The sequence below is a fragment of the Hemiscyllium ocellatum genome, chromosome 6 (genome assembly GCF_020745735.1).
Source record: "Hemiscyllium ocellatum isolate sHemOce1 chromosome 6, sHemOce1.pat.X.cur, whole genome shotgun sequence".
Lineage (NCBI taxonomy): Eukaryota > Metazoa > Chordata > Chondrichthyes > Orectolobiformes > Hemiscylliidae > Hemiscyllium > Hemiscyllium ocellatum.
Window position 1 is genome coordinate 107,437,958 of NC_083406.1, and position 21,234 is coordinate 107,459,191.

At 43.0% G+C, this 21,234-nt stretch overlaps 1 protein-coding gene across 1 annotated transcript in view; it reads right to left on the reverse strand.

Moving 5' to 3' along the window:
• Positions 1-791: 791 nt before the first annotated feature.
• oca2 (oculocutaneous albinism II) overlaps positions 792-21,234 on the reverse strand; it is a 539,836-nt gene continuing 519,393 nt past the window's right edge. Inside the window, exon 24 of the mRNA XM_060826999.1 lies at positions 792-1,604. Within this exon, the coding sequence (XP_060682982.1) occupies positions 1,517-1,604 (88 nt within the window). The 3' untranslated portion in view covers positions 792-1,516. The remainder of the gene's footprint in view (positions 1,605-21,234) is intronic.

Consider the following 21,234-nt stretch of genomic DNA (forward strand, 5'->3'; position numbering starts at 1 on the left):
AATGGAAACAAAGTATGAGTTATATAATGATAAGCAGCAAAGTAACAGTCCCTTGCTGTGTGTCTGGGTGGCTGAGAAAGAGAATTGTGTCCTGCCAAGGGCAGCCAGGATTGAATAGTGGCGAAATGTGTATTCCACAAAGTGAGTCAGAAGATGCATTATATCATACAAGGAGACTTTATTTCAAATCAGCAGTAGTACTTTTGTTCTGCTCTCTCAACCTCTTAACAGTCAATATGTGCTCCTAGTACAGCAGCTTAATTCAAAACCCTTATTTTAAAATAGTGTCAGTGAATTGACACTTGCAAATTGTATGGCCTGCTGTCATAGTAACCAGTTAGAGGTGTTTGATGCATTGGGAAAGATAAAACGTTGGTATTTTCATGCTGCTGATCCAAATTAGGGTCACCACCGACTCTCTCTTCCCTTTGAAGAGGACCCCTACGCCTCTCTCTTTCTCTCTCTCTTTTTCTAAGCCTCATGTGAACATGTGGATTCAGTCAATTTCTTTGCAGTTGTTCTTTTTCCTCTTTTATGTTTTCCTTCTCTCTTTCTTTTGTTGTATCATCTTTCTCGCTCTCTCTTTCTCTCTCACCCTCTCCTCTTTCTTCCTTTCTCTCCATGGGGAAGCAGGATGGTGGACAGTGCAAGCTGACTGTCCAGCTGATGAAACACAGCAGAATCCCAAAGCATTTTCACGCTTGCCTGCCATTTACACAGAATTGGCAATCCAGCAATCCTAAACTAACACAGGTCTGTATGAAAACAGATTGTTGACAATTTGCTTATAATTTTGTTTGCTAGAACAGGTTTTATTTAATATTTGAGAACACATTCTTTTGTAATAACCTGCATGTATTTGTCTTTTCGATATAAACTTTTAGTGGTAACTAAACATCAGTCACAGGAGAAAGTGAGGAGACTGCAGTTGCTGGAGATCAGAGTCAAAGAGTGTGGTGCTGGAAAAGCACAGCAGGTCAGGTAGCGTCCGAGGAGCAGAAGAGTCAATATTCAGGATTCCTGATGAAGGGTTTACGCTTGAAATGTCGATTCTCCCGTTCCTCGGATGCTGCCTGACTGGCTGTGCTTTCCCAGCATCACACCTTTGGACTATAAACATCAGTAACACTCAGGGTAGTTGTTCACTACGTGGAGAAAGAACTAGTAGTACATGAAGATTTTAAACGAGTTACAATTTGTAATTTTTAACAACCTTTAAGTTAGCCCCTGCTTAAACAATGCATTTGATTTTAACAGTAATGATGTTTTTGCCATGAAGATTATTCCCTTGTTGTTGGCTTTATGTCACACTTTGCACTCATGCTCACTACAATGTATAGACAAGCACAGGGCAGGGTTGGTAAATGGTCTCAAAAATACCCGTCAATAGGTTAAATCTGTGAATTGAACAGTTAGTTCGCTTTGCAGCGTTGCTCAGTATTGTATGATCCATAAGTTGTTGAAAATAAGCATCATCCTCCATGGACAGCGCCTCCTATGTTCTCTTGAAGTCAGTTCACAAGTTCCATCCCAGTACAACATGAACAACGAGGAGGTAGCACATGCCAATAGTTGTGGAAACAAGCATCATCGGAAAGCCCAATCTGAAAGGAAAGTAAGGACAGGAGAATAATTAATGGCAAGCCGTAAGAGAATTTAATGCAATATGGGACACCTCTCAGTAAGGATTTGCTCTACAAGAAAGCTATGCTTGTTTGGACACCAACTCCTGAATGCCAATCGTGTTTTGGGAATCTGGAATACAAGAAATCTGGATAAACAGCAGGAGCTAAGAAAGCTGTCTGGAGACAGCAGTAGGTCCATCCACTGCAGAAATGAAACATTTTCCCAGAGTATAAATGGAAATGAAAATTGTTGTGTTTCTATAATGTGAGTAATGTCCATAAAGCTAGTTTCAGACACAAAGGATAAGTTTACATTTTATGTTTTTGGATGTACTATTCCCATTTTTAAAGGTAGTGATGAATATGCTTATAGCTACTCATGCTGATACTGATAGCAACACTCTTCTAGCATTAGCATGGCCTATTCTTTCATTAGAAAGCTAAGCCAGGTTCCAAAAGCAATAATGAAGGATAACAACAATAACAGAAACAAAACCAGAAATTGCTGGAAATGCTCAGCAGTTCTGGCAGCATCTGTGGAGAGAAATCAGAGTTAATATTTCAGTTTGAGTGACCCTTCCTCAGAACTCAGTTCTGATTCATATATAAACCCATAAGTGCAGAAGTAGACCATACAGCACATCAAGTCTGATCCTCCATTCAATGGGATCACAGCTAATCTGATAATCCTCAATTCTACTTTCTTGCCTTTTCCCTGTTACCCTTGATTCCCTTATTGAATAAAAACCTGTCTATCTCAGCATTGTATACACATGTGAACATCCCTCTGCAGGAAAGAGTTCCACAGATTCATAGCCCTTTGAGTGAAGAAATTCTTCCATATTTGTGTCTTAACTGGGTGATCTGTTATTCTGAGATGCTGCCCTTTGGTCCTAGCCACTCCACAAGGGAAACACACCTTTCCGCATCTACACTGTGAAGTCATCACATGACACCAGGTTATAGTCCAATAGATTTGTTTGAAATCATAAGTGCTGCTCCTTTGTCAGGTGAAGTGGAGGGAAGCACCCAGGATAGAGATATGGAAGAATTTCTTCTCTCAAAGGGGTAGGAATCTGTGCCTCTGTACTCCCCTCCAGCGCTCTGAAAGCTTGTGATTTCAGATAAACCTGTTGGACTATAATCTGGTGTCGTGTGACTTCTGACTTTGTTCACCCCAGTCCAACACCGGCACCTCCACGTCCTGGCTATCAAGTAATTACATTGGAAAGGGGTGTGGAGGATACTCACCAGGGCATTACCTCAGTTGCATCATTGGAAAGAGGTTGGATAAACTCAGCTTGTTTTCTATAGAGCACAGAAGGTGGAGAAAGTGACGCGATTGTGGACAGTTCTGAGGAAGGGTTCATTGGACCCAAAACGTTCACTCTGATTTCTCTCCACAGATGCTGCCAGATCTGCTGAGCTTCTTCAGCAATTTCCATTTTTTTTTTGTTTCCGATTTCCAGCCTCTGCAATTCTTTCAGTTTTTATTAACAAGAAACTTGGAAGGTTCAGATCCAAATAGACAATTCAACAGTCCATATTAGTGACAATCACTTGGTTCTCAAAGTCTTTCGGTTCTGAGGGAAAGGAATTCTGAATAATACTCTTTGGGTTCCAAGGAGAGAATGAGTCAGCTTAAGAAGTACTCTTGATGCTCATTTGAGATATAAAGCAGAAAGTTTGGCAGAATGGATGTATCATCATGGTTGGAACTGAACAAGCAAGGGGCAATTTAACCAGCAAAATGTGCGTGGGATTTAGATCAGATGGGATGCTAACATTTGAAAATCTTCAACTTCAATCCAGTCGGTTCCATTTTCAATACAGAGGAACACAACAGACTTCTGAGAGACGTTACCACTTGTTATAAAAGGGGCAGTCACAACATAGATACAAAATCGGCTGAGAGATAGGAAACAGACACTATTAGAGAATGCTAGAGAAACCTCAGCAGCATTTAGCTTTTGTCAGAGAGTATTTGTGAATGGATATGGTTGGAAAGTGGATTACTAAAAGGAGATTTGACAGATGTTTTCAAAATCACGAGGGGGCTGAATTGTGTAAACAGAGAAACTGGTCTCACTTGCAAATTGATCAAGAACAAGAGGACAAAGATACAATGATATTTGCAAAAGAAGCAAGCATGAGGTAAGAAAATACTGTTTCATACAACAAATTTGGATACTGAACTGGTTGAAAGGTAGAAGACACAGGGTGGTAGTGGAGGGTTGCCTCTCAGACTGAAGGCCTGTGACCATTTGAGTGCCACAAGGATCGGTGCTGGGTCCATTGCTTTTTGTCATTTATATAAATAATTTGGATGTGAACATAGGAGGTATAGTTAGTAAGTTTGCAGATGACACCAAAATTAGAGGTGTAGTGGACAGGAAGAAAAGTTGCCTCAGATTACAACAGGACCTTGATCAGATGGGCCAATGGGCTGAGGAGTGGCAGATGGAGTTTAATTCAGATAAATGCGAGATGCTGCATTTTGGAAAAGCAAATCAGAGCAGGACTTATGCGCTTAATGGTATGGTCCTGGGGTGTGTTGCTGAACAAAGAGACCTTTGAGTGCAGATTCATAGCTCCTTGAAAGTGGAGTCGCAGGTAGATAGGATAGTGAAGAAGGCGTTTGGTATGCTTTCCTTTATTGGTCAGAGTAGTGAGTGTAGGAGTTGGGAGGTCATGTTGTGGCTGTAGAGGTCATTGGTAGGCCAATTTTGGAACATTGTGTACAATTCTGGTCTCCTGGATGTTGTGAAACTTGAAAGGGTTCAGAAAAGATTTACAAGGATGTTGCCAGGTTTGGCGGATTTGAACTATAGGGAGAGGCTGAATAGGCTGGGGCTGTTTTCCCTGGAGCATTGGAGGCTGAGGGGTGATCTTAGAGAGGGTTATAAAATCATGAAGGGCATGGATAGCGTAAATAGACAAGGTCTTTTCTGGGGTGGGTGAGTCCAGAACTAGACGACATCAGTTTAGGGTGGAAGGGGAGAAATTTAAAAGAGACCTAAGGAGGCAACATTTTCATGCAGAGGATGGTGTGTGTATGGAATGAGCTGGCAGAGGAAGTGGTAGAGGCTGGGACAATTACAGCATTTAAAAGGCATCCGGATGGGTACATGAATAGGAAGGGTTCAGAGGGATATGGGCCAAGTGCTGGCAAATGGGACTAGATTAATTTAGGATATCTGGTTGGCATGGACAAGTCAGGTTGAAGGGTTTGTTTCCGTGCTGTACATCTCTATCACTCTCTGACTCTATGTGGTTCAGATCTGGAATATGTTGCCAGGATATGTGGTGGACAGAGGTTCAATTCAGGCATTCATAAGGGCATTGGATGATTATTTAAACAGAAACAATCTGTGGGGGATAAATGCAAAGGTGTGGTATTAAGTTTTGATACTGATATGGACAGCCAATTCAGACACAATGGGCTGAATACCCTTAAAACTTTGGTAATTCATTGTAATGTTTTTGAGGACTGGCGAGTAGCTAATGTTGTTGCTCTGTTTTAGAAGGGAAATAGGGATAATCCAGGAAACTGTAGACCGATGAGTCTCACATTGGTGGTTGGAAAGCTATTGGAGTGAATTCTCAGGGATAAGATTTATGTGCATTTGGAAAAGCAGGGCCTAATCAGGGACAGTCTGCATGGCTTTGTATAGGGCAGGTCATGTCTCACTAACTTGATTGAACGTTTCAAAGAGGTGACTAAAATTGATTGATGAGGGTGGAGCAGTGGATGCTGTCTGTGTGGATTTTAGGAAGGTTGACAGTGAGGTCCCTCATGATAGGCTCATCCAGAAGATTAATATGCATGGGATCCCCGGTGACTTGGCTGTGTAGATTCAGAATTGGCAATGCCCATAAAATGCAGAGGGTCATAGTGGAAGGGTACTTTTCATGGTTGGAGATCCGTGACTAGTGGTGTTCTGCAGGGATCCATACTGGGACTGCTGCTGTTTGTGATATATATAAATAACTTGGTTAAAATGTAGCTAGATGGGTTAGTAAGTTTGCAGATGATACAAAGATCGGTGGAGGTGTGGATAGTGTAGAAGGATTTTAAAGGATACTGCAAGATATTGATCAGTTGCAAGTATGGACGGAGAAATGGCAGATGGAGTTTAATCCAGGTCAGTGTGAGGTGCTGCACTTTGGGAGATCAAATATTAAGGGCAAGTATACAGTTAATGGCAGGACCCTGAACAGTATTGACGCATGGGGGATTTTGGGGCTCAAGTCCATAGCTCCCTGAAAGTGGCCACGCAAGCAGATAGGGTGGCAAAGCAGGCAGATGGCATGCATGTTTATTGGTCGAGGAATTGAGTACAAGAGTCAGGCTGTCATGTTGCAGCTTTATAGGACTTTGGTTAGGCCAGTATTGTTTTCAATTCAGTTCTCCACATTTCAGGAAGGACGTGAAAGTTTTGGAGTGGGTGCAGAAGAAGTTGCTGGAGTCGAGGGTTTGAGCTATAAAAGAGGCTTTGGGGTTGTTTTCTCTGGAGTGGCAGAGGCTGAGGGAAGACTTGATAGAAGCCTATAACATTATGAGCTGTATAGATAGGGTTGGCGGTCAGACTCTTCTTTTTTCCTAGAGTTGAAATGTCTAAAACCCAGGGGCGTGAATTTAAGGTGAGGGGAGAAAGTGCAAAGGAGATGTGAGGGGCAAGGTTTTTATAGAGAGTGGTAGGAGTCTGGAATGTGCTGCTAGGTGTAGTGGTGGAGGCAGACGTGATGGGGCATTTAAAAGACTGAATATGAATAACACATGAACATGTAAGGAATGGAGGAATATAGATCATGGGCAGGCAGAAAGGATTAGTTTAATTTGGCATCATGTTTGGCACAACATCATGGGCTGAACTGTTCTCTGTTTTATTGCCAAATGATGGGGACTGGTGACTGGGAGTTGGGATAATTAATCTGATCTCATGAATCAAGTTGGTCGTATTAATATTGCATTGCGCTGCATGCCCCATATTTAGCATGCCTTTGTGCAAGGAATCCTGGAGTTCTGGACTCCCTGAACTTTTTCTTTCTTCTTGCTCACAGGACCAACCTCAGTAAATATCAAAACTTGGATCTGTAAAATGACATCAAGTGAAACTGGAATAAGGAGAAAAATGTGTATACCTGAAAACATTGCAGGGTGAATGATCAAGCAACAAATCTTCTGTTACCTAGGTAATCCCTGTCACTGCTTTTAGCACTTATTTCAGAGACTCTTCCAATCCAGCCAAGCCTGTCTCATTCTTCTAGCTATGGCACCTTCTCTCTTCTTGCTTTGGCTCCACCATCAGTGGCACAGCCTCCAACCACCCACCCTCACCAGCTGATATTCTTTACCTGAATCTCCCTCTCCACGCATCACATGCCTGCTCATGATCATGCTACACCTGCACTCCATCAACCCTACAGTGTGGGCATGACTCCCTTTCCTTTTAACGGGAGGGCTCACTGTTTTAAGAGAAGCCATATATGTAAAAGGAACACTTCTGAATTGTCTTGTCAAGGCGATGTACAATAATTGCGTCATGTTTTATAATCCAAGTGTGTTCACACCAAGGCAGTTTATGTCCTTTAAACAAGCTTTCATGTATTCAGTTAAACCATATTTGTGTGACAAATGAGCTAAAAATATCCTAAATATTATTCATATAGTTTTATTTTTGTGCTGAGATTGTCAATGGTAAAGAATAGAGGATTTTTCCTCCTCTTGGCACTGTTCTAAATATTTCTAATTCCACTGCAGGGTTCTATCGCCTCACCAATTGGCATCACCAAGGCAACAAGGGCATGAGTTTCAGCCTTTTGCTTATTAAAATGTTCACAGTGAGTATGATTCTTCTGGCTTTTAAATAATCAATTGCAGGAAAAAAATGAAAAAAAAGTGAAAGATAAACGTGGGCTATTCAATGCAGTGGAAAAGCACTCTCAGGTAATTTGTTTCTTACTATAGTATATAAAAAAACAAGCTTATCGCTGCTAAAAGGACAGTGCCTTTGTGAGCTCTAAAATCTGTATTTATTCCAGAGTGAAGGAAAACTTGTCCAAAGCAATGCAGAGTTGGTGAAATTGATGTCGATCAGTGCAAAATATATTAATGAGGTGTCCTGAACAGTTCAGTCAATTAATCACCCAGTTGGAAGACTACAATAAATATCCCCCTACTGTCTGAATCATTCCCATTGACAGTATTAGTACAGCAGATAATGAACATAAGAAAACTGAAAGGTCACAGTGCTGGAACAGGATCGAGTTTTGACTTGGTCTTCTTTTGTAAATGAAACACTGCCATCACTAACATAGCAGGTGAATAACTCCACTACAACCAGATCATGTAAACAACAGGCGGGCACTTATGGTTCCTGCTGGATCCAGGGCAATCAGATCTGGGTGGGTGCTGATGTGTCGATGTTGGGGAAAGACAGGGGGAGGGGGTGCTCAGGTTGGGACACAGACAGAGGGGCCGCATGTTGGAAGTTGGGTCCAGTGGTATTTATGAGAGTTGGTTGGGGTTTTGCAAGACAAGGGGGCAGTAAGGACACTGAAGTCAATGTTGTGACCGTGAGGGTCAGTATGAGTGATTGGGGTATCAATGTTATAGTTAACTAAGAATGGGAGAATGATTTAATCCTACTAAGTCTCCAGCTCTCACTCAGATTTGGGGATTTTTTCCAGAGGGTTTAAGATGACAGGTATTTGCTCTTTGGAAGTTTCAACATCGGGGGAATTACAACATAGTCAGTGTATTGGGATTGCCGAGAGCTCCCAACAGGGTGTGTCTGGTCTCTGTCGAAAAGTGTGGCGCTGGAAAAGCACAGCAGGTCAGGCAGCATCTGAGGGGCAGGAGAATCGATGTTTCAGGCTAAGCCCATTCCTGATGAAGGGGTCTTCATCAATTCCTCAGATGCTGCCTGACCTGCTGTGTTTTTCCAGCGTGACACTTTTCGACTCTCTGTCTGGGCTCTCAATATCCAGAATAGACATTTGGGTCAATATTAATTTTGCAACTAGCCAACTATGTCCATGGTATGTTGTTGGCTCTCTGAATACTTTTGTTGATTTCTACATGATTACAACTCTGGTTGCCTTCAACTAAAATAAATGGCTCCTGGATGGTTGCTAAAAAAATCATCTCCAGTCTGAGTGGTAATCCAGCAAAGCAGTGGACAAAGTGCAGTACGGACCAAGGGATTTGGGGATGTGGATATTATAAGAAAGTTAAGAACGAGGGGCAAGAGTAGGCAATTCAGCCCGTTATGTCTATTCCACTATACAATAGGATCATCAATATTCAATAGACTGATCTCACCTTGGCCTCAATTCTATTTCCCAGTCCACTCTCCATAACCCTTCAACCCATTACTCATTTAAAATCTGTCCATCTCCCCTTAAATTTACCTGATGTGCCATCATCCACTGCACTTTGGAGTAAAGAATTCAACAAATTCATGACCATTTGAGAGAAGTAATTTGTCCTCATCTCAGATTTAAATCTGCTCCCCCTTGTCCTAAAACTAGAACCACAAGTTTTAGATTGGCTCAAGTGGTAACTTCCTTTCTACATCTGCTCTGTCAACCCCCTTTTGCATTTTCTATGTCTCCTCTCATTCTTTTAAACTTCAGAAGGTACAGGCCTAAACTGCTCATTCCCTCTTCATAAGGCAAACCCCTCGTCTCTGGAATCAATCTGGTGACCCTCCCCTGAACTGCCTCCAATGCAACTACATCCTTCCTCAAGTAAGGCGACCAAGATTGTATGCAAGATTTAAATAATAAAAGGAAGATCCCAATTAAGGGCAGATGTCTAAATGGAGAATCCTGCAAAGTACAAAATCCATTATCACATCATAGAATCAAACGGCACGGAAATAGACCCTTTAGTCCAATATGTCCATAAAAACCAGCTTTCCCAAAATAAGCTAGTCCCATTTGCCTGCACTTGGCCCAAATCCCTCCAAACCTTTCCTACTGATGTACCTGTACAAATGTTCTAAATGTAAATGTATCTATCATTTCCCTTGGCAGTTCATTCCACGCTCAAACTACCCTCTGCATGAAAAAAGTGCCCCTCAGGTCCTGATTAAATCTTTCTCCTCTCATCTTAAAATTATCCTTTCTAGTTTTGAACTCCCCCACCCTAGGGAAAAGATCTTTGCTATTCACCTTACCTATGCCCCTCATGATTCTACAAATCTCTATATAGTCATCCCTCAACCTTCTACTCTTAATGAAAAAAGTCCCAGAATATCCAGCCTCTCCTGACAATTCAAACCTTCCACTCCCTGCAACACTCTGGTAACTCTTTTCTGCACCCTTTTCAAGATAATAATATCCTTACTATCACAGGGCAATCAAGACTGTGGAAAAAGATATGGAAGATATAGACTGTAGGGAAACAGATGGTGACATCTTGCAAAATGTCCAGATTACAGAGGAGGAAGTGCTGGATGTCTTGAAACGGTTAAAAGTAGATAAATTCCCAGGACCTGTTCAGGGGAACTCGAGAACTCTGTAGGAAGCTAGAGAAGTGATTGCTGGGCCTCTTGCTGAGATATTTGTATCATCGATAGTCACAGGTGAAGTGCTGGAAGACTGGAGGTTGGCTAACATGGTGCCACTGTTAAGAAGGGTGGTAAGGACAAGCCAGAGAACTATAGACCAGTGAGCCTGACCTCAGTGGTGGGCAAGTTGTTGGAGGAAATCCTGAGGGACAGGATGTACATGTATTTGGAAAGGCAAGGACTGATAAGGGATAGTCAACATGGCTTTGTGCTTGGGAAATCATGTCTCACAAACTTGATTGAGTTTTTTGATGAAGTAACAAAGAAGATTGATGAGGGCAGAGCAGTAGATGTGATCTATATGGACTTCAGTAAGGCGTTCGACAAGGTTCCCCATGGGAGACTGATTAGCAAGGTTAGATCTCATGGAATACAGGGAGAACTAACCATTTGGATACAGAACTGACTCAAAGGTAGAAGACAGACGGTGGTGGTGGAGGGTTGTTTTTCAGACTGGAGGCCTGTGACCAGTGGAGTGCCACAAGGATTGGTGCTGGGCCCTCTACCTTTTGTCATTTACATAAATGATTTAGATCGAGCATAAGAAGTACAGTTAGTAAGTTTACAGATGACACCAAAATTGGAGATGTAGTGGACAGCGAAGAGGGTTACCTCAGATTACAAAAGGATCTTGACCAGATGGGCCAATGGGCTGAGAAGTGGCAGATGGAGTTTAATTCAGATAAATGTGAGGTACTGCATTTTGGGAAAGCAAATCTTAGCAGGACTTATACACTTAATGGTAAGGTCCTAGGGAGTGTTGCTGAACAAAGAGACCTTGGAGTCAGGTTCAAAGCTCCTTGAAAATGGAGTTGCAGGTAGATAGGATAGTGAAGAAGGTATGCTTTCCTTTATTGGTCAGAGTATTGAGTACAGGAGTTGGGAGGTCATGTTGCGGCTGTACAGGACATTGGTTAGGCCACTGTTGGAATATTGCATGCAATTCTGGTCTCGTTCCTATCGGAAAGATGTTGTGAAACTTGTAAGGGTTCAGAAAAGATTTACAAGGATGTTGCCAAGGTTGGAAGATCTGAGCTATCGGGAGAGGCTAAACAGGCTGGGGCTGTTTTCCCTGGAGCATTGGAGTCTGAGGGGTGACCTTATAGAGGTTTACAAAATTATGAGGGGCATGGATAGGATAAATAGGCAAAGTATTTTCCCTGGGGTTGGGGAATCCAGAACTAGAGGGCATAGGTTTAGGGTGAGAGGGCAAAGATATTAAAAGAGACCTAAGGGGCAACTTTTTCATGCAGAGGATGGTACGTGTATGGAATGAGTTGCCAGAGGATGTGGTGGAGGCTGGTACAATTGCAACACTTAAGAAGCATTTGGATGTGTATATGAATATGAAGGGTTTGGAAAGATACGGGCTGAGAGCTGGCAGGTGGGACTAGATTGGTTTGGGATATCTGGTTGGCATGGACGGGTTGGACCGAAGGGTCTGTTTCCATGGTGTACATTTGACTCTATGACTCTATGTGCTCCAAAAGTGGCCTCACCAATGTCCTATTAAGCTGCAACATGACTCATTGCCAACTAAGTTCCAGGACATTGCCCATTAATGCCCATTTTTAGATGTAGAAAAGGCACAATACACATTAAAATCTGCAGCTGAGTTTCAAGAGTATTGCGTTAGAGTTCCAGTATGTCAGGGGCATTACTCAGCATCCACACCTCTGCATTATCCAATAGCGATAGACATTATGAGTGCAGTCATTTTTATTTCTACTTTTTGTGATCCAGGAGCACTGTAAGAAATTATTATTATCATTTAAAATGCTCCTAAAATGTCCCAAGACCAGATGCTGCTGCCAGGCTCTTCCTGTCCTCCATTATTCAGTACACAATGAACTTACCAAAAATAAAAACAAAAGAGTAGGAAGTTTGCTACCCATAGCTAAAACAGGAGAAAAGAGCAGGGAATCTTTTAGCTACAGTTCCTTCATTGGAATAAAGATCAGACAAAGGCTTTATACCTGAAATTTCAACTTGGAAAATTGATGGTCTGTGTGAAGGGAGTGGAGCAAAATGAATAGTCAGTCATATTGCTATTCAATGGCAGTGCCAGTGCCTAGCATTAACTAGAAACTGAATTGGACTAGCCATATAAATGCTGTAGCTGCGAAAGCAGGTCAGAATCTAGCAATTCCACAGCAGTAACTCATTTCCTGTCTTCCACAAAGCCTGAATGCCATTTACAAGTGACACGTCGAGAGTAATAAAAATGAAAATTGCTCAAAACAAAATGATCAACAGGTCTGGCAGCGTTGGTGGAGAGAAGGTAGAGTTAACTGTTCAGGTCCAGTAACCCTTGTTCAGAACTGAAGAAGTTGGGAGTAGCTTAGAATAGTCTCCACTTCCCTGCAGCATAAAAAAACACTCGAGACATTCAACACCACCCAGGACAAAGTAGCCTCATTAATTGACCCCACGTCCTGTTTTGATTTATTTGATTTGATTTATTTATTGGCACATGTACCTTTTTAAAATATTGCAATGACAGGTGTTGTAGAGTGACGCCACCCTCCAGTGCCATCTTAAAACACAGAAAAATAAACCAAAACTCAGAGCAAAAAGGCAGAAAAATTAAGAAATAAAGAAAAAGTGTCCAACTTTACAGTATTTCCGGTTAAGTGCTCCGTCATGGACCAAGGGCCTGGTGACGAGGCATGAGTCCCATTTGCAGTGCTACTGCCACTGGAACGTAAGTTGCCCATTCTTCAGCACCATCTTGCTTCCACCAATGCCCTCGCCACTGGACCTCGTCAATGGTGGACCTTACTGCTAACACCGTTATCCCTCCACCACAGTAGCCACAGTTTATACCATCCACAAGACGCATTGCAGCAACTCACCAAGGATCCTCTCTCAGCACCTTCCAAGCCTGCAACTTCACCCAGAACGGCAAGGGCAGCAGATGTAAGAAAACACTGTCCGCAAGCCACAGGTCATTCTGACTTGGGACCATATCGTCATTCCTTCATTGCTGCTCAATCCAAACCCCAATGTAGATGCATCTCCAACCCGTGGACCACGGATATTCATGAAGACTGCTCACTACTATCTTCTCGGGGGGAATTAGGAATCAGCATTGAAAACTAGTCGATGAAATGAAGGGAGATGGAGGTGGGTGAAACAGATGTTAATTTTGACATGCTGGGGAGGTATCCTGATTAGGCAGACCAGCAGGCATCCAAGAATACTACTGTTGGGGGTTAGAGTGGATGACAGTAAGTGAGGGGAGATGTTGTACATAATAGAGAGAGTCGTAGAGCCTTGGTTGAAGGCGGGTTCAGTAACAGTGAGAGAGTGCATACGAGGTGTTCATGACAAAATGGTGACACATTCACTGTCAGAGCTGAGAACATCTTTGTCCTTTTGCCTACATTTCTCTTGGAGCTGGACTGATAACCCAGACCAAGCTGCATGATCTGGTACTGTGACCTCCTCCTGAGGTTCTAGGGGAAGAGAGTGTCCAGTCTGTTCACTATCCCCTGTCCACCATGGCCTCCAGGTCCTTGTTTACAAAGTGGGGTGACTACTTTCCCTCGTCTGCCGTGACCAGGGCAATTGTCAGGAACTTCGCAGGGCACTTCTCAACTGACCATCTTTGACACAGGTGCTGTGTTGGGCGGCTTGGTGGCTCAGTGGTTAGCACTGCTGCCTCACAGCGCCAGGGACCCGGGTTCGATTCCAGCCTCGGGCAACTGTCAGTGTGGAGTTTGCACATTCTCTCCGTGTCTGCGTGAGCACCCTCCGGGTGCTTCAGTTTCCTCCCATAATCCAAAGATGTGCACATTAAGTAAATCGGCCATGCTAAATTGCCCATAGTGTTCAGGGATGTGTAGGTTAGGTTTATTAATCGGGGTAAATGTAAAGTAAAAGGGTAAGGAGATGGGTCTGGGTGGGTTACTCTTCGGAGGGTCGGTATGGACCTGTTGGGTCGAATGGCCAGTTTCCACATCATAGGGATTCTATGATTCTATTCTATGATTCAAATACCAGAACTTGATTATAAAGAAACTACAAAAGATATAATTGACCTCCAATAACACCGGGTACTGAAAACGTAATAACCCATTACTTTTCATTCTACAAAGATACCTTTTTAATCTTCGATAGCAAAAACAGTAAAACAATCATCCTTAAAGAAATATACTTTTATGGCATTGTCACAAATGATAACATAGCCTCTTAAAATATTCATATCTGTTTATGGATAACATTATTTGGTTATGGCCATCTATAATTGGTAGAACTTAAGAGCGAGGTTGTCAAAGCCTTATGAGCAGGGCCTCAATTGCGATCATTTATTTGGACATAACGACAGCAGTAAAGGGAAGGTGAAGTCACCACAGCCCCAGAAAACCATGGGGCTGCTCTCTTGGTAGACAGAGATGGCTGGTAGTGGTTTAACCTGAGGGTAAGGTCAGGTAAGGGGGAGAGACAATGAAGGCAGAACCTTCATGGCAACCTCAGCCAGGAACTGAACTGGCATTGTTGGTGTCACACTGCAGCACCAAGCAGCCAACTGAACTAACCAATTAACCAATCTGGAGAGATTAGCGCTCTCCTCTTATAAAGTAAAACTGCTGGGTTTTCTTTTCATCTTTTTCTTCTTGCAAGATGTCCTGATGAGTGGCATGCAAGATAAAAAGCTTCGACAAAATGGGTAATTTTTCTTTTAGCCATATTCTGTGCCAAATTTAATAACTTCCCATTTTCCCACATTACACTCCATCTACCAGAAATTTCTCAATCGTTTAATCTTTTGATATTGGTCTATATCCTTGTTATGTCATCTTCACAAAATACTTTCCTACCCATCACTGTGTCTCCTGAAAATTCAGCCAAGATTTTGATCGCCTCATCCAAATCCTTGACCCGAATTTGAAGTTGAGGACCCAATTTGGAGCCTCCACCTATCGCATCATTATAATCTGTAAAAGGTTTATGCACACTCTTCATTTTCTGTCAGCCAATCAGATTTCTATCCATGCAAGCATGTTAACCCCCACACCATGAGCTCCCACTTTGTGTAATGATGTTCTTATGTGAAAATCTGGTCAAATGCCTTGTGGAAATCCAAGCACAATTCAACAACTTTACATCCACTGTGTATGTTACTCTTCAAAGGATTTCAAAAGACAGAATTGCCTTTTCGCAAAAACATTTGATTACCTTGAACTTTCCAAGTACCCAACTATAATATCCATAAGGACCAATTGCATCACCTTCCCAATGACTGATGCCAATCTAACTTAGCCTGTAGTCTTCCATTTTCTGCCTGTTTCATTCCTTGTTGTCTGCTAGAATTTTTCTTGAATCTAGGATGTTTTGGAAAATTAACACCAATGTATCTATTTCTGCATTAGCAACCACCTTTAGGGCATAAGGATGAAGTCAGTTGGGACCCGGAGATTGATTAACATCCCTCAGGCTTCTCAGTACTGCTTCCCTAATGATTATAATTTCACCAGGTGTCTCTCTTCCTTTCGTCTCCTGAGAGACTTATTGTGATTCCTATAGTGAAAACAGAGGCAAAAATATTCATTCACAACACCTGCTATTTCTTTATTATCTACAATTTTTAGAAACTCTTCATAGAAACTCTTGCCTTCTGGTTTTGCACTTCTAGCTCCTTCTCATGCTCCAATTTATTTGCCCTGATTAACCTTTCAGTCATTCTCTGCCATTCTTTCTATTCTGAACCACTCATTTGATTTGCCATTCAGCATGCCACAGTTAATTGTTTTTTTCTTAAGTTTGATCCATTCTCTGACTTATTTATTTAATCACAGATGGTGGAATTTGGCTTTAGAGCAGGCATGTGCTTATTCTGAATATCCTGAAATATACCATTAAATGTGTGACACAGCTTCCTTTGCTTTTCCTAATATTCCTGTTCAGCTAGCCCAGCTTTCATGTCCACATCAGAATTAAAAACAGAAGCTGCTGGAAAAGCTCAGCAGATCTGGCAGCATCTGTGAAGAATTAACATTTCAGGTCCAGTGACCTTGCTTCAGAACTGATGGTAGTTAGGAAAATGTTGGTTTATATGCAGAATGTAGGGTGGGGGGAGGGGGTAAGGAGTAAATGATAGGTGGGGATAGAGGTCTAAGAGAGAGAAGAATAGTTGGACAGACAAAGGAGTGGATAACAATCTGGTTGGGAGGGTGGATCGCTGTTAATGGAGACTGTTAGTGGCTAACAATAGGTAGTGTCTAGATTAGAGTGGTGCTGGAAAAGCACAGCAGGTCAGGCAGCATCCGAGGAGCAGGAAAATTGACGTTTCGGGCAAAACCCCTTCATCAGGAATAGAGTGTGATAATAAAGCCTGTTGTGTGGGGTTGGGTGGTAGAACATAGGAATGTTCAGACCCTAAAATTATTGAACTCAATATTGAATCCAGAGGGCTGCAGCACTGTAACAAGCCTGAGACACAGATGTTGGCCAGAGAACAGGAAGGTGTGTTAAAGTGGCAGGCAATGGGAAGCTCAGGGTCTTTTTTGCAGGCAGATGTTCTGAGAAAGCAGTCATCCAGTTTATGCTTTGTTTCCCCAATGTAGAGGAGACCACACTGTGAGCAGCAAATGCAGTAGACTAGATTGTCAGAAGTGTAGGTAAAGTGCAGCTTCACCTGGAAGATGTGTGGATACGGAGAAGGGTGGAGGTAAATGGGCAGGTGTTACACCCTCAGTGGTTGCACAGCAAGGTGCCGTGGGGCTGTAGGGAATGAAGGAAGAGCAGACCAGGGTGTCCCAGAGGGAATGGTGCCTGCGGTAGACTGACAAGGGCGAGGAACGTGTGTCTGCTGGTAGCATCTCACAGGAGGTCATGGAAATGGTAGCTGATGATGGTCTGGATGTGAATGCTGGTGGGATGGTAGGTAAGGACCAGGGGAACCCTATCGCTGTCGTAGGAGGGAAGAAAGGGGGTGAGGGCAGAGGTGTGGGAGATGGGTCAGACCTGGTTGACAGCTCTGTTGACAATGATGCTGGGGAATCCTCAGTTGAGGAAGAAAGTGGACATTTTGGAGGTTCTCTTTTCAAAGTTAGTCTTATCGGAACGTACGTGACAGAGACGGAAGAACTGGGAGAAAGCAGGGTGTGAAGATGTGTAGTCCAGGTAACTGTGGGAGTCGATGGATATTATTGGCCAGTCTATCCCCAAAAATGGAAAAGGAGATGTCGAAGAAGGGAAGGGAGGAATCAGAGATATACCAGGTGAAATTGAGGGTGAAGTGGAAATTGGAGCAAAATTGATAAACCTTTCCAATTCCGGATGAGAGAGGGAAGCAGCACTGATGAGGTGATCGATATAGTGGAGAAAGAGTTGCAGGTGAGGGCTGGAATGGGAGTGGGAACAAGGAATGTTCCACGTACACCATGAAGAGACAGGCGTAACTGGGGCCCATGTGGGTACCCATGGCCACCCCTTTGACCTGAAGAAAATGAGAGGAGTTAAAAAGTGAAGTTGTTGAGGGTGAGGATGAGCTTAGCCAAACAGAGGATGGTGACGGTAGGTGGGGACGCTTTATTCCAGGAAGAAGTGGAGAGCCCTGAAATCATCCTAGTGGGGGATGGACATGTAAAGGGATTGCACATCCATGGTAAAGGGAAAGCAGCTGGAACATGCAAACAGGAAATTCTGAAACTGGTGTAAAGCGTCAGAGGAATCGCGGATGTACGTGGGCAGGGACTGGATCAGGGGAGTCATGGTAGGAAGAGATGAGTTCTGTGGGGCAGGAGCAGGCTGAAACAATGGGTCAGGCTGGACAGTCCTTTATGTGGGTTTTCAATAGGAGATAGAAGTGAGCTGTGCAGGGCTGTGGACCTATCAGCTTGGAGGCAGTGATGGGGGAGTGCACTAGATGTAAAGAGGTCAGTGACCGTAATTGATACAATGGCCTGATGTTCCATGGTGGTGTGATGGTCCACGGTGGGATGGGAGGAGGTATCTGAGAGCTGGTGCTCAGCCTCTGCAAAGTCGAGATCAGTTCACCAGATGACAACAGCACCACCCTTATCTTAACGTGTCGTATGAAAGGCAGCGGCTCTGACATTGCAGCCGCCCTCAGAACAGCATAGAGTCATAGTCATAGAGATGTACAGCATGGAAACAGACCCTTCGGTCCAACTCATCCATGCCAACCAGATATCCCAACCCAATCTAGTCCCATTTGCCAGCACCCAGCCCATATTTCTCCAAACCTTCCTAATCATATACCCATCCAGATGCCTTTTAAATGTTGCAATTATACCAGCCTCCATCACTTCCTCTGGCAGCTCATTCCATACACGTACCACCCCTCTGCTTGGAAAAGTTCTCCCTTAGGTCTCTTTTATATCTTTCCCCTCTCACCCTAAACCTATGTCCTCTAGTTCTGGACTTCCCACCCCAGGGAAAAGACTTTGTCTATTTACGCTATCCATGCCCCTCATGATTTTATCAATCTCTATAAGGTCATCCTTCAGCCTCCAATGCTCCAGGGAAAACAGCCCCAGCCTATAGCTCAAATCCTCCAACCCTGGCAACATCGTTGTAAATCTTTTCTGAACGTTTTCAAGTTTCACAACACCTTTCCGATAGGAAGGAGACCAGAATTGCACCAATATTCCAAAATATGCCTAACCTATGTCCTGTACAGTCGCAACATGACCTCCCAACTCCTGTACTCAATAGTCAGTCCAATAAAGGAAAGCATACCAAACGCCTTCTTCACTATCCTATCCACCTGTGACTCTACTTTCAAGGAGATATGAACCTGCACTCCAAGGTCCCTTTGTTTAGCAACACTCCCTAGCACCTTACCAGTAAGTCTATAAGTCCTGTTAAGATTTGCTTTTCCAATATGCAGCACCTCACATTTATCTAGATTAAACTCCATCTGCCACTTCACAGTCCATTGGCCCATCTGATCAAGATCCTGTTGTAATCTGAGGTAATCTTCATCACTGTCCACTATACCTTCAATTTTGGTGTCATCTGCAAACTTACTAATTATACCTCTTATGTTCAAATCATTTATGTAAATGATGAAAAGTAGAGGTCCCAGCACTGATCCTTGTGGCACTCCACTGGTCACAGGCCTCCAGTCTGAAAAACAACCCTCCACCACTACCCTCTGGCTTCTATTTTTGAGCCATTCTGTATCCAAATGGCTAGTTCTCCCAGTATTCCATGAGATCTAACCTTGCTCACCTATCTCCCTTGGGGAACCTTGTCGAAATCCTTACTGATCACATATAGATCACATCTACCGCTCTGCCCTCATCAATCCTCTTTGTTACTTCTCCATAAAACTCAATTAAGTTCGTGGGACATGATTTCCTATGCACAAAGCCATGTTGACTATCCCTAATCAGTCCTTGCCTTTCCAAATACATGTACATTCTGTCCCTCAGGATTCCCTCCAACAACTTGCCCACCACCGACATCAGGCTCACTGGTCTATAGTTCCCTGGCTTGTCCTTACCACCTTTTTCAATAGTGGCACCAAGTTAGCCAACCTCCTGTCTTCCTGCACCTCACCTGTGACCATCGATGAAATAAATATCTCAGCACAAGGCTCAGCAATCACTTTCCTAGCTTCCCACAGAGTCCTCAGGTACACCTGATCAGGTTCTGGGGATTTATCCACTTGTATGCGTTTTAAGACATCCAGCACATCCTCCTCTGTAATATGGACATTTTCCAAGATGTCACCATTTGTTTTCCTACAGTCTATGAGTTTCTTGTCCTTTTCCACAGTAAAAGCTGATGCAAAATACTCATTTAGTATCTCCCCCATCTCTTGTGGCTCCACACAAAGGCCACTTTGCTGATCTTTGAGAAGCCCTATTCTCTCCCTAGTTACCCTTTTGTCCTTAATATATTTGTAAAAACCCTTTGCATTCTCCTTAACTCTATTTGCCAAAGCTATCTCATGTCCCCTTTTTGCCCTCCTGATTTCCCTCTTAAGTACACTCCTACTTTCTTTATACTCTTATAGGGATTCACTTGATCTATCCTATCTGTACCGGACATATGCTTCCTTCTTTTTCTTAACCAAACCCTCAATTTCTTTAGTCATCCAGCATTCCCTATACCTAACTGAAGTGTCGGCCTGTAATTTGTGAGATGAGGCTTGGCAAAATTAATTTCACGAGGAGAAAGTGAGGACTGCAGATGCTGGAGATCAGAGTCGAGAGGGTGGTGCTGGAAAAGCACAGCAGGTCAGGCAGCATCTGAGGAGCTTATGCCTGAAACCTCGATTCTCCTGCTCCTCGGATGCTGCCTGACCTGCTGGACTTTTCCAGCACCCAACTCTCAACCAAAATTAATTTCACCCTGAATATGTAGATCGAGGAGAGAAGGGTGATCCTCAACTGATCACTCTTGGATATGTTCAGGTACTTGAGGTGAAAAGACAGTATTTTCGATAGTTGCATTTAAAGACATTCACCACTACAAAATTAAACTGTGCCATTCAACATTACCATTCAACACTGAGTTCATAATTTACTGGTTGAAATTACCCATTAAGAAGGAAATACAATAAAATCTACTGAGCCCACTTTAATTAAAACAGTCTCTTAAGTAATAACAGTAATGTTTCTGAAACAATAACTTGTATTTCTATAGTACCTTTAATATAACATGCCAAAGTGATTCGCAGAAGTGTTTTAAAACCAAGTACGACACAAGACCACATGAGAAATTATTGCCTTTCATGACCAAGAGCTTGGAATGTTTGAAAGGAAGGAAACAATTGGAATTGTGGAGAGATTAGGGAGAGATTAAGGAGAGATGACGGAGGGAATTTCCAAGCTGGGGCCTAGGTCACTAACACTGGAGCAATTATGATTGGGATGCTCCGAGGTCAGAATTAGAGGAGCACAGATGTCTCAATAGAGTTAGGGTGTTAGAGGAGATCTCACAAATAGAAAGGGGCAAGATCATGGAGAGACTGTAAAACAAAGATGAGAATCTGATCGATTCCAATGTCCCAACTGCTCCATTTTAGATGCTGTATGATGTCAAGAAAA